At 34.6% G+C, this 17,202-nt stretch overlaps 2 protein-coding genes across 2 annotated transcripts; both read right to left on the reverse strand.

The window, feature by feature from the left end:
* Positions 1 to 8,881: 8,881 nt before the first annotated feature.
* Positions 8,882 to 11,527, reverse strand: LOC123899832 (ACT domain-containing protein ACR11-like). Its single transcript, XM_045951065.1, has 10 exons — positions 11,197 to 11,527; positions 10,802 to 10,859; positions 10,574 to 10,699; positions 10,209 to 10,303; positions 10,020 to 10,104; positions 9,843 to 9,902; positions 9,704 to 9,759; positions 9,507 to 9,612; positions 9,317 to 9,385; positions 8,882 to 9,200 (listed from the first exon to the last, which is right to left on the reverse strand). Exons 1-10 carry the CDS (start codon positions 11,376 to 11,378, stop codon positions 9,138 to 9,140), a joined length of 900 nt encoding a protein of 299 aa, XP_045807021.1. The 5' UTR covers positions 11,379 to 11,527; the 3' UTR covers positions 8,882 to 9,137.
* A 2,122-nt stretch (positions 11,528 to 13,649) lies between these two features.
* On the reverse strand, positions 13,650 to 17,202 carry LOC123899833 (3-oxoacyl-[acyl-carrier-protein] synthase 3 A, chloroplastic-like). Its single transcript, XM_045951066.1, has 8 exons — positions 16,785 to 17,202; positions 16,365 to 16,513; positions 15,774 to 15,910; positions 15,427 to 15,532; positions 15,230 to 15,348; positions 14,811 to 14,875; positions 14,506 to 14,728; positions 13,650 to 14,277 (listed from the first exon to the last, which is right to left on the reverse strand). The coding sequence occupies exons 1-8, from the start codon at positions 16,946 to 16,948 to the stop codon at positions 14,056 to 14,058; spliced, it is 1,185 nt and encodes a 394-aa protein (XP_045807022.1). The 5' UTR covers positions 16,949 to 17,202; the 3' UTR covers positions 13,650 to 14,055.

Here is a 17,202-nt window from a genome sequence, read left to right on the forward strand (position 1 = left end):
TCAGCCACTTGCATTGCATGAATGAATGTATATCCCACTCTCTATCTTCCCCTCACCAAGGTCTTTGCTTATGACTTCTACTTCAGGATATTTTAAATGGAAATGGCCTAATGTATACTACAGTATAAAGACATAAATTTACACACTTCATGACAAAAGAAATTCATACTTGTCTTCTTGTCATCCTCAAGAGTTGTATTTATTTTGTATTCATCAGTGGGGCAGGAAGCAAGGATCTTTCATTTTTCATAATAATATATTCTGCTAGATCGGTAGGTGGCAGAAATGTTTGAAAATAAGTACATAAGTTAGTGCTTTTAGGCTATTTCACTTTAATGTATTGCCATGATTACACGTGATAAACATTACATTAGAACATTACAGAAAAAGGAAGGAATATTTAGCTTATATATGATAAAGTTATAAAAGTTTGCTGGTGGTTTGGGGAGGGAGGATGGTCCATATTCCCTACATTAATAAAAGTACACAGTTATTCACAATAATTAATCTAGACCACTGATTTTAGATCAGATAGTTTAAATAAATTAAACCAATTTTAAACAATTTCAGTCATTGACTTAAATCAAACGGACAAGATCGGTATCTGTGTGACATAGTTACTGCATGAAATCCTTATCCGAGGGAGGGACCTGTGATAGAGGTTAGACTTTAGAGTGAACAGGAGGTAATCCATCCAACTTTCTCACACAAAAAAAATACAATATAATATTTAATACTAACTAATCACATTTGTTATTAAAAAAATGATGTATTTTAGGAATTTCAATTGTCTTTGAAAATGAGTTGTGACTGTAATATGCAATATTTTATGTTCTGAATAAGAAAGAAGGAACTTGAGATGTTTTCTCTTCCCACCCCCAAATTTATCTTCTCGCGCAAAACACGCAGAAATTTTCGGAAAATGTTTTTCGAAATTTTCTGCGCGAAAAGAGAAATTTGGGGGGTGAGAAGAGAAATATCAGAATTTGATATCCTGAACTGTTGTTGTTGATGAGCCCATTACTTTAATGTTCAGTGTATCAGTAAAAATTTAAATTAATGGAAACAATATTTCAGTGAAGTGCAGAAAACAAGAAGTTGACAGGAATGAAAATCTGATGAAATAAGCAGTAACAGTAATCTAATGGAAGGGGGAGTTAATGATAACAACTCTGAAAGCAGCTCAAGTGATGAAGATCAGTCATGCAAGAAACCAAGGGATTAAAACCTGCATAAAGGCTAAAAAGTCTCTAAGAGTTTATTTCAAGCAGAAGCATCTGATTCAAGCCTTGCAAGATTCATTCTCTTAATTAATTTGAAAAGCCATTTAGGTATGATTTTTGTGAGTGATTTTTGACACTATTGTGAAACTAAACATACAATGTATGGGACTATTCTATAATGTATTTTGTTGCACTCTAGATCAACCAATCAAGGATGAAGCTTGAAAGATTGTACATGGTTATTCGCAGGATACCTCAAGATTACTTCTAGGTATGATTCCAAGTTTTATATAGTGTGGTTTGTTAAACTTTGCTCAACACACACTGATGTAACTATACTATAGCTAGGAAATAACCAAATAAAACTCTTCCAATATGTTATGTACTTCTCAACAACTAGAAGTTTAACTTTTGTTTTACATATCCATAACAAGATTTACATCAAACTTCTTGACCATTGCCAATTTTAGTTGTTGATTTAAATCACACGGACGAGAGACATAGTTACTACATGGAATCCTTATCCTACGGAGGGACCTGTGATAAAGGTTAGAGTTTAGAGTGATCAGGAGGTAATCTATCCAACTTTCTCACAAAAAAATAAAAATACAATATAATATTTAACAACTAACTAATCACATATGTTATTAAAAAATGATGTATTTTAGTAATCTCAGATTCTCAATTGTCTTTCAACATGAGTTCTGTCTTTCAACACTCTGTGTGACTTTACATTTTGAGCCTAATTAAACCCACAAATAAAGTTTGTGATTCTATTCAGTTTCAGTCTATATCATAAAGGATGACAATATTTCAGTCAAGTGCAGAAAACAAAAAGTTGACAGGAATGAAGACAAATGTGTGAGAATTACAACACATTGAGAAACAACTTGATGGAATATATGAGAAAGAATCCTGATCATAAGGAGTTAAGCCCTTCAATAAAAAGGAAATCTGATGAAATAATGAGTAACAATAATCTAATGGGAGGAGAAGGGGTTAATGGAAACAACTCTGAGAGAACATTGATGAGTCATCCTTATCAAATGGAGTCGACATCCGGCACAAACAAACGTTGTATTTTGGTGAACTTGGTATATTGAACCATCCTAGAAAATCAATGTGACGGTTAGCATGATTATAGAGTTTAGCACATTAACCGTTATAATAGATTTCTAAAGTTTTGAACACAATTTATGTATTTTGTTAAGTTAATGCATTGTCATCTTCTAGGATGATTTTATGGCATCATTATTGCCTACAATCAAGCAGATACTAACATATTAAATAGCAGCAAGACTTTGTTAATTTAAAATAAATCTGAATGACAAATACATACCTCAGAAAAAAGAAAATTGGTACTTGACAAAACAAGACCAAGGACAACAATATATGAATTGAAGACAAAAAAAGGGACTAAGTTGTTGAAGTGTCGGATGCTCTGGTTATTATCCTTGTACAAACTCACCAAACCCTACATAATGTTTAATAAATAGGGTTATGTAGAAAGCTGCACTTGCACTTGAAAATCTCTTCTGTTTGCAAATGCAATGCTGATGTGAAAGACGCGACAGCTGCAATAGTTTGGCCTGCCATAACCTTCCCACTTCTAACTGCTTCATCTAAAGCTAAGGGAATGGAAGCTGCACTTGTGTTACCATAATTAGCCAAATTCAATATCACCCGTTTTGAGGGTACTTCTAACCGAGTCGCAATAGGATCAATAATCCTTTGGTTTGCCTGCATTTATTATGAAGTTTAGGTAACATTCCTTTCTCAAAGTAAGATATTCTCATCTATGTCATGCAATTCCCAAGTTAACTCAAATGACATTTAGTTTTCACTTTCAATCAGAACTGAACCTGCCAATCAGAAAAGTAATAATACGGAAACATATGCGCAGCTATTGAATTGCTATATATAAAGCATATCACATGTCTGAGTTTTGTATTAGAAATTTCTGTGTACCTGATGGATAAGTAACCAATCAATGCTAGAAGCAGGAAGAGCAGCCTTTTCAAGGGCATTTTTGATGGATTGCGGTACACGTCGTACAACAAAGAAAAAGACTTCTTTTCCATTCATTAGAATGCATGAATACAAGGACTGTTTAGGAGGAAAAATCCGCACAGAACCATTTGAATCCAATGCATTATCGGACTCGTTTTCTTTAATGCCAGCATATAGAGTGGGTGCTTAATTACGTAGCTTAGAGGAGAAGAGAACAGATCTTCACCATATTTAGCGGGCATTGAGTCAACAAAATAACCAATTCATACCCCTAACGTGACACACAGCTGATATTAATTATTAAACCCAACACAAATCAGCTACAAGCAGCTGTAATATCATAAGACAATGGATTTTTTGTGCAGCCAAGTTGTTTTTGAATCCGTAACTCATCACATAATTAAGATTAAAAAATACACCCAATCTTGGAGAGATACCACCAGCATAGGAAAGAACCAAGTTAAGCTCTTCCAATATGTACAAACCAGCTATGGTAAATGACATGAGAACTAGAATAATAGCCAAAGGTGACTTTCTAATACATATATAGATTTGTACAAACATACAAAAACTTACTTACACGTGCAAGTAATCCACAGTCTGGTTTTCTTTCTCTCAAGTTGTGCCACTTTGCCTGATTGTTTATATAACCATGCATTGGCATTGACCAAACCTGTGACAGTAATTAAGTATCAATTAATAGTTTATTTTAAATAATAATTATCTTATGTCATTTTACTATTTTAGCCCTTAGGGTTGTATTTAAAGGCATTGTGCCTCACTTTGAAAAGGCAATCAATGAATGAATGAATAATTATCTTCTTCTCTCAAAACTCTCTCATTTATGTTTGTATAATCTTATTTGTATCGAATTCTATTCAATTCGTTAGAATTCCTACTTTGAGACTTGATTCTATCGGTTTCGTCCCTAGAATCTAATTTATCCGTTACAATTGGTATCTAGAGCATTCGATTCAGCGCTAATGGGTGCAAAATACAAATTGGTGAAAATTTGTAGTGTTGAGGAAGCCGAAGAAAAGATGGAAATGGGTATATGTTTCATATGTGATAAACCTTTTTCTGTGGAACATCAATTGCATCATCATAAAAATATTCAAATGATAATGAAGGAAAATGAAGAAGAAACTGAACTGGATAGTGGTTCTAAATCTGCAGAAGCTTATTCCCTCACCACCAGAACCACCATAGTTCCTTCTAAATCACAAGGTATGGATACATTCAACCACAACACAAATGTTCATGAACCAGAAACAGACGAGCAAATTCAGAAAACCCCTAGTTCAACCACAATTCCACCAAAATCTCCTTCCCTCACCAATTCAACTATGTTTTCCGTCGACCCATTGAAGTTCGGTGACAACGACACTGATAAATTGCACGATAAAGACAAAACCATGAAAATCAACACGAAAATGGAGTGTCTCGACGAAACCTCGTCTGTCTCAAGCGATGGTTACGACACCCACTGTGTTCTCCCTGTTTCGATTCCGACAATAATTCCGCTGCCGGAACCACCAGACAAGGTTGTTGCCTCAGTTTCATCAAGAAACATCCACCGAGCTGCTATTGAGGAGAGTTCGCCAAAGACCAACCACCGAGACTCCACGACATGTGAGAATCCATTGCAGTTACAGGCAAGACTCGCACCAACATGTAAGATGCAGCTATCATGGTTTTGGGTAAGGGAGTTGAGAATGGAAGACCCAATATTGGATTGGGAAAAGATGAAACGTTCCATGTCTGATGGGTTGCTTCTCAAGACACCAAAGAACAACAATTCAAGTGTCACAATGAGAACATTACTTCCAGATTCATCATGGGAAACATATTTGTTTGATAAAGAAATGCTTCTAGCAAGAATACCGTTCACACAGTGCAGCAATACGACTCCGACACCACCGCCAAAACCACCATATCAGTATTTTCAGAGGAAGAAAGTGTTATTCCAGGTTTTTCACTACCATTTTCTTATTAAAGGTTGTGATTCTAGCTGTGTTTGGATGTATTATGATGAAATGGAAAAAGGGCTTTTAAGAGGAATGTGGATTTATATATTGAATGGTACAAATTTGTTTATATATTGTGCTTACCATGATCCACTTGAAGACCATGATTATCCCCTCCAAGTGTTTGATCAAATGCCAAAGAGTATGGTGACAGTTTGGGTTGCCTCCCCTACTGTTGAGTGCACTAGTAATGGACCTGAATTTGTTGATTTTGATTTTTCCAAAGGCATGAATAGCATGTGTATTAGTCCTGGTAACTATACCTTATTCAACATGTTGTTGAGCTTGTACTATTTGGAGTTTTGCTGTTTTGGAAGACACACTCAATTTGTAGATAAAAAAACTATGCAGTTTATTTTAGAATTAGAGGTTGTGAAACGTCCAGGTGATTATGAAGATGATTTTAACATAAATGGAGATGGATGTTGTCTTTATAGCATGAGTGGGACCTTACATTGCTGTGATAGGTGTCCTGCTAATTATAATTCAAGGTGCATAGGTGGGATGAAGACACATTTAACAGAAGTGGCAAATCAATTGGCAAGAGCTCTAAGTATGTCATGTTATGAGCATTTTACTTTATATCATGAAAGGAGTTACTGCATATCACAGGATGAAAATGAGGGTGGTTATGCTTTGAACAACCAAAAGAATAATGATGGAACAACATATGTCATCATTCATGTTAATGATAAAGTTTTTGTTTCCTATGATTTCATTGACAAATACTATCAATTTACAGTTCAGTACCAAACAAATAACAAGGTTTTAGAGGATGTTGGTGCTGCCGTTATTGACAGAAATATAATTCCTATTGATGTTCATGTTAGAGAAGTTGATCTTGCTGCTCAAAATTTTCTACTCCAAGACCCTAGGTATGTAGAAGTTTATATGAATTATGCTTCGGATTCTTTTTCTACTTGGCTCTGTGAGAATTATGAATTGCTATTTTGTACTTGGGCCACTCTTATGCATAGTGAAACCTTGGGTTCCATTCTCCGGTTAAAAAATAATGTTGGTAAGAGTAACACTATGAATTGGTTTGGTCTGTGTTGTGATAGTGATAATTGGGTTAAATTTGATATAGCAAGGATTTTTCTATCTTTTGACAACTCTGCAGCTTTTTGGATACCGGTGGATCCTTTTTCAGATGACAATACTCTAATTCAATGCATATATTACCAGTTAAGTGCTAGATCGATTAGAGACTATTGTTTTGCAATTGTTGCTCATAAGGACAATTCTGATGTTGATAAAAAAGAATCATCGCAATTGAATTGTGGGCATTTGCTAGTTCTCTCAGGTTCTTTGCAAATCAAGAGAATGATCCAATCCCTCTTGGGTAAAAATAGGCTTAAGAGAGTGGAGGTTTGGAATACAATAGTTCAGCTAGATGGGGCTTCAATGTTCAAATCCACTACATTTCACAATTTAGAGACTCAGAACTTGTTCCATGTGTTTGGATTGAAACTTTTCACAACCAGATACGTTGCTGCCTACTTTTCACCAAAGCGATCTCGTCTAGTGCTAAATCGGTTTGCTTTTGTAGTTGTGTTTCACAGGAAGATGATCAACAGGGGAAATGTTCGAGATGCTAAAGTTTTAATCAAATGGAAAGCCTTGCCTCTTAAACATGGCACATGTGATTGTTCATCCTTGAGGACAAGGATGTTTGAAGGAGAGGGTATTGTGACAGTAATTAAGTATCAATTAATAGTTTATTTTAAATAATAATTATCTTATGTCATTTTACTATTTTAGCCCTTAGGGTTGTATTTAAAGGCATTGTGCCTCACTTTGAAAAGGCAATCAATGAATGAATGAATAATTATCTTCTTCTCTCAAAACTCTCTCATTTATGTTTGTATAATCTTATTTGTATCGAATTCTATTCAATTCGTTAGAATTCCTACTTTGAGACTTGATTCTATCGGTTTCGTCCCTAGAATCTAATTTATCCGTTACAACCTCTCATATTGTTTTGGCTTATCTGATCGTCAACCATGTTATTGTAGGCACCAAAAAAGTTTGAAACAAATAAATAATTAAGTGCTTTAAGGCTGATTCACATTACTGCCATCATTGAACATGATAAACATAACATTAGAACAAAAAAAGAATGAATATTTAACTTAGACATGATGGATTGAGAAACGGATATAAAGGTTGGAGTTATAAAAAACAAAAGGAAAATATAGCAACTATAACATAAGTTTAATTTAATAAGTACTATTTTAGATTAGATTAGATTTACAAGAAGATTGTTCTGAACCACAGTTACAAGTCATATATAATATTCAAAACATGATAGAAATTATAATTCTACCATACCATACAAAATCATCATTGGTTAATATCAAAACATGTACAAACACCACATATACTATAGGGAATCCTCCATGTAAGCACCATTAATGTCCCTGAGGCTTCGGCCTCCAACTTGGATGAGAAAGAGTAACACCATTACGCGTTGCAATATGATCTTTATTTTCGTCTTCAATTTTCTTAGCGTTTGCAAGAAACCTCGATGCATCAAAAACCGAAACTTTTTTTCCCTTGTCATTCCTCGTTGGGATTTCTAAGTGACTATCATTGTAATTGTTGACGGAATCAACACCATCTTCATCATTCATCTCCAAAGATTTCATCTTTTTATGCGGAGGCTCACCCAAATCATCATCACAATCCATCTGAGCACGATCATCACCTTCAACTTCAACACGGGTGGTGGAGTTTTCCGAAAACCCTAAATTAAAATAGTTTCCAAAATCTATTAAGTCGAGTGTCTCATCATCGGCTGTATTGAACGAACAGTTAGCGACATCGACATTGTCAAGAGAGACAAAAGACGGAGCATGAACAAAGCCTTGTATGTCCACGAGGAAGTCAGGACGAGATAGCGAAATGATGGGATTAGTTGAGGATGAAGCAATATTGGTACGATGGTTGTAGGTTGAGGTGATTTCATGGAAAGGATTTTCTATTTCGAATCTGTTGCGCTGTAAAAGCTCTTCTTGAGAAGTCGAAATAGGAGCAAACTCTGGGAAAAGATCTTCCATATTCATTATTTCTTCTTCTTCTTCTTCTTCTTCTTCTTCTTCTTCTTCTTCTTCTTCTTCTTCTTCTTCTTCTTCAGCGAGAGCGAACTCAGTGTCTATAGCTAAAACTCAGAAAGTAAGGGTTTGCGTCTTCTCTGCGTCTCTCTGTATTTATACCCTGCCCACTAATTTGTTTTTTTAATCAATAATAATATGTTTCTTTTTCTTTTTCATGAAAATTACTTTAATATTAATAGAGTTTAATCGGAGGAGGAATACTTGGTTAGGCAAAACCACAAATAACAGACACATGAATTCAAACAAACAAACCTTAAAAGTGTTTTATATTTTGATAAATCTCTAACAACATTTTTATCCTAAGTGTTAACTGATCTTCTTATATTGAGTGAGTATGATGGAAAAAATACGTATGTTTCACACAAAAAATATTAAAATAAATAAATCATAATCACATTTGTTATGTAATTAACTTTAATTATGTTCTATAATTCATAATTTTTGTTTTTTAATATAATTTAGATTTAATGTGTAATAATTTTCAATATTTGTAAAAAAGTTACTCTAATAAATATAAACATGAATGAATATATAAAGCCGTGGAAGTGCAAGCAAGAACATTATGAGTTTGTAAATTTACAATATGATCATTCTGCAATGCTATCCAAATTGAGTGAATTAATGTACTCCAACTTTGGGGTTTAACAATAAGTCAATAACAATAATATTCTACATTTGTGCCCCAAATGCATTGCCAATAAATATTGTACTGTAGACAGTTATTATATATATTCCCAATTTAGTTGTGACAATGTGCCACTCTAAAAACTTGATTCCTCAGTTGAAGGCCGTGTCAAGAAGTATCTCAAGCTGTTAACAAGAACCTGCATAGACAACAATTTTAATCACTTTAGAATGAATGAATGAATTCATAAACTAATTAAATGTCATTTTGATCAGTCTAATTCATTCAAACATTCAGCATCCTCAAGTAAGTTACCAGCTGGAGAGGCCTGATGATGGCTTTACCCTGGTAGTTGACATGAAACTTTGCCTTAGCCAACAGACCCTAACATTTTACAGTAATGTTTTCAATGTAAGAAACTTAATCATATATAATCAATTGTTACATATGGAGGGGTATCAAGTTGCAGCACAGCATATTTTGGCAATGCAATGTATTTAATTACCTCAGTGTCAAATTCTCCAGATTCAACAGCAATGTTAATGTCAGTAATAATCTTTACAAGATCAACCAATAATCCAGGCCGGTCGGCTGTTTCCACATACAGCAAACTGCAGCACCAACGCCAAAAAACAGATTTAGTAGCTAGTACATGTTACTTACTTAAGGACCAAGCAAGCTCGTATATATTAGCATCATCACCTTCTGTCTATGCCATCATCAGAGACTGTTAAGTGGGTTGCTATGTCCACATCAACCTGAAATTAGTATTTCATAAAATTAGTATGCATATTGTGAACAGAAAAGACTAAAGAGTGAAAAATATTGAATTCATCATCACCTGCTCCTTTGGAGGCAAAAGTCCAAAAGCTGCTCCTAGAGCTAACTGGGCGCTTGATTCCTTTACAACCAGATTGAAAATGTAACTTTAGTTCAATTAAAAGCACATGTAATGTAACCAAATTGTATATATATATGCTCCAAAATAATGGGATAATTGAGAAGCATATATACTTACCGGGTGATATGTGATCATGTTATTTAAAATTGTCAAACGAATCGCCTCTAACAACTCTGGATCATCCACTTTTCTACCTGTATCACTGCAACAAAGCACCACATGCATCTCCATAGGGATTATTACACAATCTAACAATAAACTTGATATGGCCATTATTAACAACTCCTTAAGCATAATATCGCTTACGCTTTTGTGATTGAAAACTTGTTGTGTTTGCCAGAGGAATCCAGATACACATTTGCCTTAACAACATTCAGCCCCAAGTTTTTCAATGCATTCATCTGCAAGCCAATTATTAACCAAACACCTCTCAATTCTTTTTTCAAAATAATACAGAATAGCATACATAGATATACATATCTGCATAGGTATAAAGTTCTACATAATACACTATGAAGCATTGACACGAACGCGGACAACTAACATGACACGTCAACACCAAAGCGTGTGAGACACTAGACACACCTTCAAATATGAAGTGTCGGTGCTACATATTGCCCTGTCTATAAAAAAATGGAACACTGATTTATTGAGAGAATTCAAATGCTTACAGTGTCCAGAAGAGCACCAAGGCGATCACCAAAGGTTATTTCCACCACAGTTGCATCTGGATCAGAATCTTGATCAATTATAACTATAGGAGTTGGGACGATATCAGCGACACCTTGATTTCCATCCTGTTCTCGAAACCGAGAGTTAAATGCAAATGTTTCTTTTCAGTCATTAGAATATATAAGTCTACTACAGAGGCCTATTGACATGCTAAAGTTGCCAAATACCTCCACATTAGAAATAGCCGTTGCTCGAGGGATGATTGTAAATCCTGAAGATGATAATCTGATAAAAGGATACATACAATTAACACATAATGGACACTTCATTAATGTGCAATCCTAGCATAGCAGGCTACTTCACTCACTTGTCACTTCCCAAGTTGAATATACTTAATCAAATGATATGACATTTTTTAAGTACTCATCATGCTCTCTAGTCTAATTAACAAGTATAGATAGATATATCTAAAAATAGCCAAACAAGATATTATATTAGGTATCAATAAAAGAAGTGAATAGATAAGATAAATTACTTGTCAGAATCAGCACTTTTAAGCAGAAGTGGCAAGTCAAGTGACAGAAAGAGCAAAAGAGTAAAAGTGTTAGAAAATTTATACTACCTTGTTTTGTGAAGAATGGAAGATGGTTTAATAGTATCATACATAGAAGTGGTCTTCAACATGGAGACACTGCAAATGGATTTTTCCAATACTTTGAAGCAATTATTATTATTATTATTATTATTATTATTATCAGGACTGAGGTGAAGTCCAAGACTGCAAGCTGCCATAGCCACAGACATTCTTGAAAGAGTATAGAGATTTGAGAATTAAAGAGAGAAAAAATGAAGTTATATATTCAAAGAGACAGAAGACATGGCTTAGCAGATAGCATGGGAAATGAGAGATAGAGCACAATGAATTTATCTATATCTTTTAGAATGGAAATAAATCTGTGACGTCCACTTCTAATCTTAATGATACTTTTGGACAACTAATAAAATAGTGACGCGTTTGGTATATATTATATATTTCTGTGAATCAAGTGTGCCATGACATCCTCATCCTGTTATGTAGGAGCAGATAAAACTGGTCCCTCCTCACTTTATTATTGTTTTTTTATTTATTTTATAATAACTATTTCAGCTGCTACTTCTCCATTTTGTTTTTACAAGCTTGCATTTTCTATTACACTACATAATATATCTTATATATATATTCAAAGATAATTTACACATCAATAAAAAGTAAACAAGCGCTGCTAAATTTTTCTGGCAAAACCAATCCTCTTAAAAGCTATATATTGTTGTGAATTCTAGCCGAAAACCACACCAATAACCAATAGTAGAACCAACTATCTATAGTGTGTGAGACAAATGGATTGAAGCAACCAAATCAAACATGGATGAGCAATTTAAACAAACAAGCTAAAACTACCGAAAACGATAAATAACACGAAGAAATTGTTTACCCAGTTCGGTTCAAACCAACCTATTATGGGGGAGAGAGACTCTCCGATCCACTATCAACCAATAACTTGATTACAAAGAGATACAAACCAAAGAGTTACAAGATTTAGAGTTTTCCTAAATCTACCATTTTCTCGAATCTCTTCCGGTGACCAAGAGATTCAATCAATATGTGTTTCCCGGTGTTACAAAGATCACCCAACCCTAGAGAATACCCAAGAGAAACCCCCTTGAACCCTAGATCTATGTTGGTGAGAAACCCCTTTGCAAAACCTCACATTTCTCTCTCCCCCTCTCTTTCTTCCGCCGCGCGTGATGGAGGCCACGCCGCGCGTGACCGGCAGCTGAACCAGCACCAACCCATCCTGCTATTGCGCGCCGCGTGAGAACATCACGCCCTGGCGTAGTGCAAAGCTCCAGGACCAACAAACATCAATTTTCCAAGGCAATTCTCCAACATATATATTTAACGACTTAAAAGATACCACATTACTATGTATGACCTTTTGAACTATTTTCAAAAGATCTAAATATTAAACATCAATGAATTCGCCATTATAATAAATGAAAATAGAATATAATCAACAAATTAACATAATACTAATTAGAGAGTATACTTTAAAAAATTAATGGTTTGATGAAAAATGGAAGTGAAAAATGACATTTATTTTGGAAGAAATTTAGATTTTTAAATTACGGTTATTATGGTTAATGGTTATGTAGGCAAAATGAAGTGGTAACAATGAGATCTTCAAAAGAGACCCCTAAAACATTAATATTAATGTCGTTGCGGTTGATCATTGTGGTTGATAATCTAAAGTACATTTTCACAACTACTAACAACAAACTTATCGGCAAGCTTTTATTCATTCCTGGAATATTCTCCACCAAAATATTCTTGTATAATTACCAGTATTACTTAACAATTTTCTTGTATAAAATTCGAGTAAAATAATTTCCTTAGTTTCCATCTTATAATCATCTATCTATATAAAATAACATGGTGAACTTGGTAAATCGTACCATCCTAGAAACTCAATGTGATGGCCGACTTGATTATCGTTTAGGATAGGATATTGACCGTTATTTTTTAATTCACTACGATGGTTCAATCTTTCAAGTTCACCACAATAACCATCACCACATAACATAGTAATAAGATCTATATCATTTTGACGGGAAACTATAGAGAGAGATTTGTATGATTTGAAACAGTTGAGGAGGACTCGGGCACGCTTCCATAAGATGAGAGTGGAAGAAAGATAAGAACAAAACTTCAAGGGACAATCCTAACATAAACTTGTCATAAGTCATAACCAATATAAAGTTCCGTGCAAGAAATCCTTAGTTGCCACAGCTTATCTAAAAAGACAAAAAAAAAAAAAAAAAAACACTTCCAAGTTCTAGAGCTTTGTTTGAAAGATTGACACTTAGTATGTATTTTGTTAAGCTAATGCATTTCCATCTTCTAGGATGATTTTATTGCATCATTATTGCCTACAAAACTTTGTTTGCCACTCACAGTCACAGTACCACATGGATTAGGCAAATACTAACTATATTGAAATTGATATGCGATGCATTTAATATAGAAGGTAAAGCACATGTCTAAAATTAGGTAGTTGGTTGGTTTTGACTGTTGAAAATGATATCTAGAGTACAATCAAGCAGACACTGTCCATGCTGCAATGTTTTTTACAATTATCATTGAGAAACATATTGAATAGTAAGCCACTTTTAATTAAAAATAAATCTGAATGAAAAATACATACCTCAAAAAAAAAGAAAATTGATACTTGGCAAAACAAGACCAATGACAACAATATATGAATTGAAGACAAAAAAAAAGGACTAAGTTGTGGAAGTGCTGGATGCTCTGGATATTATCCTTGTGCAAACTCACCAAACCCGATTTCTACATATATATGTTTAAGAAATTGGGTTATGTAGAGCACTTGCACTTGAAAATCTATTCTGTTTGCAAATGCAATTCTGATATGAAAGACGCGACTTAGCCCCAACGAAGAATTGCTGAACCCCAAGTAAGACCGGCACCAAAACCAGCAGCTGCAATAGTTTGGCCTGCTTTAACCTTACCACTTCTAACTGCTTCATCTAAAGCTAGGGGAATGGAAGCTGCACTTGTGTTACCATAATTAGCCAAATTCGATATCACCCGTTCTGAGGGTACTTCTAACCGAGTCGCAACTGCATCAATAATCCTTTGGTTTGCCTGCATTTATTATGAAGTGTAGGTAACATTCCTTTCTCAAAGTAAGGCATTATCGTGTATGTCATGCAATTCGCAAGTTAACTCAAATGACATTTAGTTTTCACTTTCAATTAGAATTGAACAAACCAATTAGCAAAGTAATAGTACCAAAACATATGTGCAGCTATTGTATTGCTGTATATAAAGGATATCACATGCCTGAGTTTTGTATTAGAAATTTCTGTGTACCTGATGGAGAAGTAACCAATCAATGCTAGATGCAGGGAGACCAGCCTTTTCAAGGGCATTTTCGATCGACTGTGGCACACATCGTACAGCAAAGCGGAAGACTTCTTTTCCATTCATTTGAATGCACGAATACGAGGACTGTTTGGGAGGAAAGCTCCGCACAGAACCATTTGAATCCAATGCATTATTCGACTCGTTTTCTTTTATGCCAGCATTCAAATGCCTACATGAAGAGAGAGTAGGTGCTTAATTACATAGCTTATAGGAAGACGAGATCAGATCTTCTCAATATGAGACACACATACCTTAGACCACTACCATCGCTATGCACATCAAAACCAAATAAACCATCTTCTTCACTGTTGCACGCCTGCAATATAATGATAATACCAATAAAACCAATTTATATCTGTTCACAATAAAGTACTTCTTGTTGAATAAAAAAGAATCAATTTGCTATTGTTCCTAAGCAACAATCATATCACGTGAAAAACTAAAGACAGCAGACTTATCTCAGAAATAATGTAATAAGTTTGTTCAAAGGATGAGGACAGTAATTTTCTATCATCTTAAATTTTTTCTCAATACCTTTCCTCTTCATCTTAAACAAAGAAATGATAAACATGATCAGCAAACTAAAAGTTGCAGTAAAGAAACAAGTTCCAATTGCTAACTCATATTTTCTACACATTGAACAATGCCAGCCATGAAGATATACAATCACCTGTACTACTACAGCACCAGCAGCATCACCAAAAAGAATACAGGTCCCTCTATCTGTCCAATCAACATATCGTGAAAGAGCATCTGCTCCGATAACTAGAACATTACGAAATCCACCCCCTGCATTCAGACAGATAAAGAGAAATGAATTTCATCACATTTAGAGGGAATTGAGTCAACAAAATAACCAATTCATACCCCTAACATGACACGCAGCTGATATTAAACCCAATACAAATCCACTACAAGCAGCCGTAATATCATAAGACAATGGACTTTTTGTGCAGCCAAGTTGCTTTTGAATCTGCAACTCATAGGATAATTAGGATTAAAAAAATATACCCAATCTTGGAGAGATGCCAGCATTGGAATAAGTTCAATACTTAATAGGGATCTTGTAACATCATAATTTTTCAAGTACTTTATCAATCACTTAAAGGGTATTAAAGCAAGCAATGCAACAGATTAATTAACTAAGCTTAAAGACAAAGACACCAGCAGAATGTAAAGAATTATACTCAATATGACATATCATGAACCCATACCTGTGGAGCGCTGCCAAAAAGATCCTCCGGTGTGGATGTGCACATTAATATAAGGTCAATATCATCCGGATCAAGCTTTGCCATCTCAAGCGCTTTCTTAGCTGCCTCCGCTGCTAAGGTTGTCAAGCTATCTCCACCTTTAAGCACAACAACAGGCAATAGCACGCCAAGAAAATCAATATAATACTATAAAACGTCCTAAAAGATTCTAAACAAGTTTCCAGATATATATTTATCAGAATATCTTAGGGAAAAAGGGGTTTACAAAGCTGGCAACGCTCCATTAATGGAAGCTTCCTGGAAGCACTGACACAGACACCGCTAATAATTTGAGAAAATGGAATTATTGAATGTAATAATGATATAATACATGTCTGTATAAGACACCGGACACACCGTCAATCTGAAGTTTTGATGCTACATAGGAAGCTTCACCCTACGAGAAACAACACTCAAGGTACCTAATCTTAGAGCTACATCTTGCCAATTTATCATTAACAGCCTAAATCTGAAACTAAGCAAGTAATAATCCAATCCAACTAGTACCTATATTGTTTATGACAACAACATGGACTAAAACAAAAGACTAACCGGAAAGAACTCTCCGTTTACGAATCCCGGTTCTGACAGATATCCATTCATCATTAGTATCAACAATTTTTGAAAGGTCATCATTAGAAATCTGAAGAGCTGGCACAGCAGAACCACATCCAACTAACTTGCACCCTTTACTTACAAGCCTGTGAAGTGAACAAACAAAGAAACAAACAAACAAACATGAATTGCATGAATACTAAAAAAAACAAAAAGGAGCATTCTTAATGTGATCCCAACCCAAATAACATCATAAAAAAATATGTGATAAAACCCTGATTTACATAACCACCTAAAATAATTAATAATAACTAAAATGTTGAAAAGTATTATTATTATTGATGTTGGGTGTGATTAAAAATGAAAACTTTGAAAGAAAAATAGATCGGGCAGAGGAATTAGAAATGAAAAAGTGACCTGGGTGTTGGAGATTGAGAAGGGGAAACAGTGGAAGCATAGTTTTGAGCTCCAGAGCAGAAAACTTTGAAACCTTGAAATCGATGAATGGAAGAGAAAGGACGAACCCTTACAGTGAAGTTGGGAACCGAAGGAGTATAGAACAACCCAGATGCATTGGCCATTTACAAAAACAGCTACAAAAAATTGATGTTGTATACTACAAAAGCTAAGAAATTTATATAATAAATGATTAATAATATGTAGTATATAGAAGAGAAGAATGAAGAAGAAAACGCAAGAGCATGTGTGAGACAAGATGAAAACAATGAATGAATGATCTTAGGTAGCTCCGAAGGGATTGTTTGTGGCGATTTTGGTTTAGTTGAGGAAACTCCAATGTTGTTTTTCTTGTGTTGTGTGTCAATTTTCTCTGTCG

The sequence above is a fragment of the Trifolium pratense genome, linkage group LG7, assembly GCF_020283565.1.
Source record: "Trifolium pratense cultivar HEN17-A07 linkage group LG7, ARS_RC_1.1, whole genome shotgun sequence".
Classification (NCBI taxonomy): domain Eukaryota; kingdom Viridiplantae; phylum Streptophyta; class Magnoliopsida; order Fabales; family Fabaceae; genus Trifolium; species Trifolium pratense.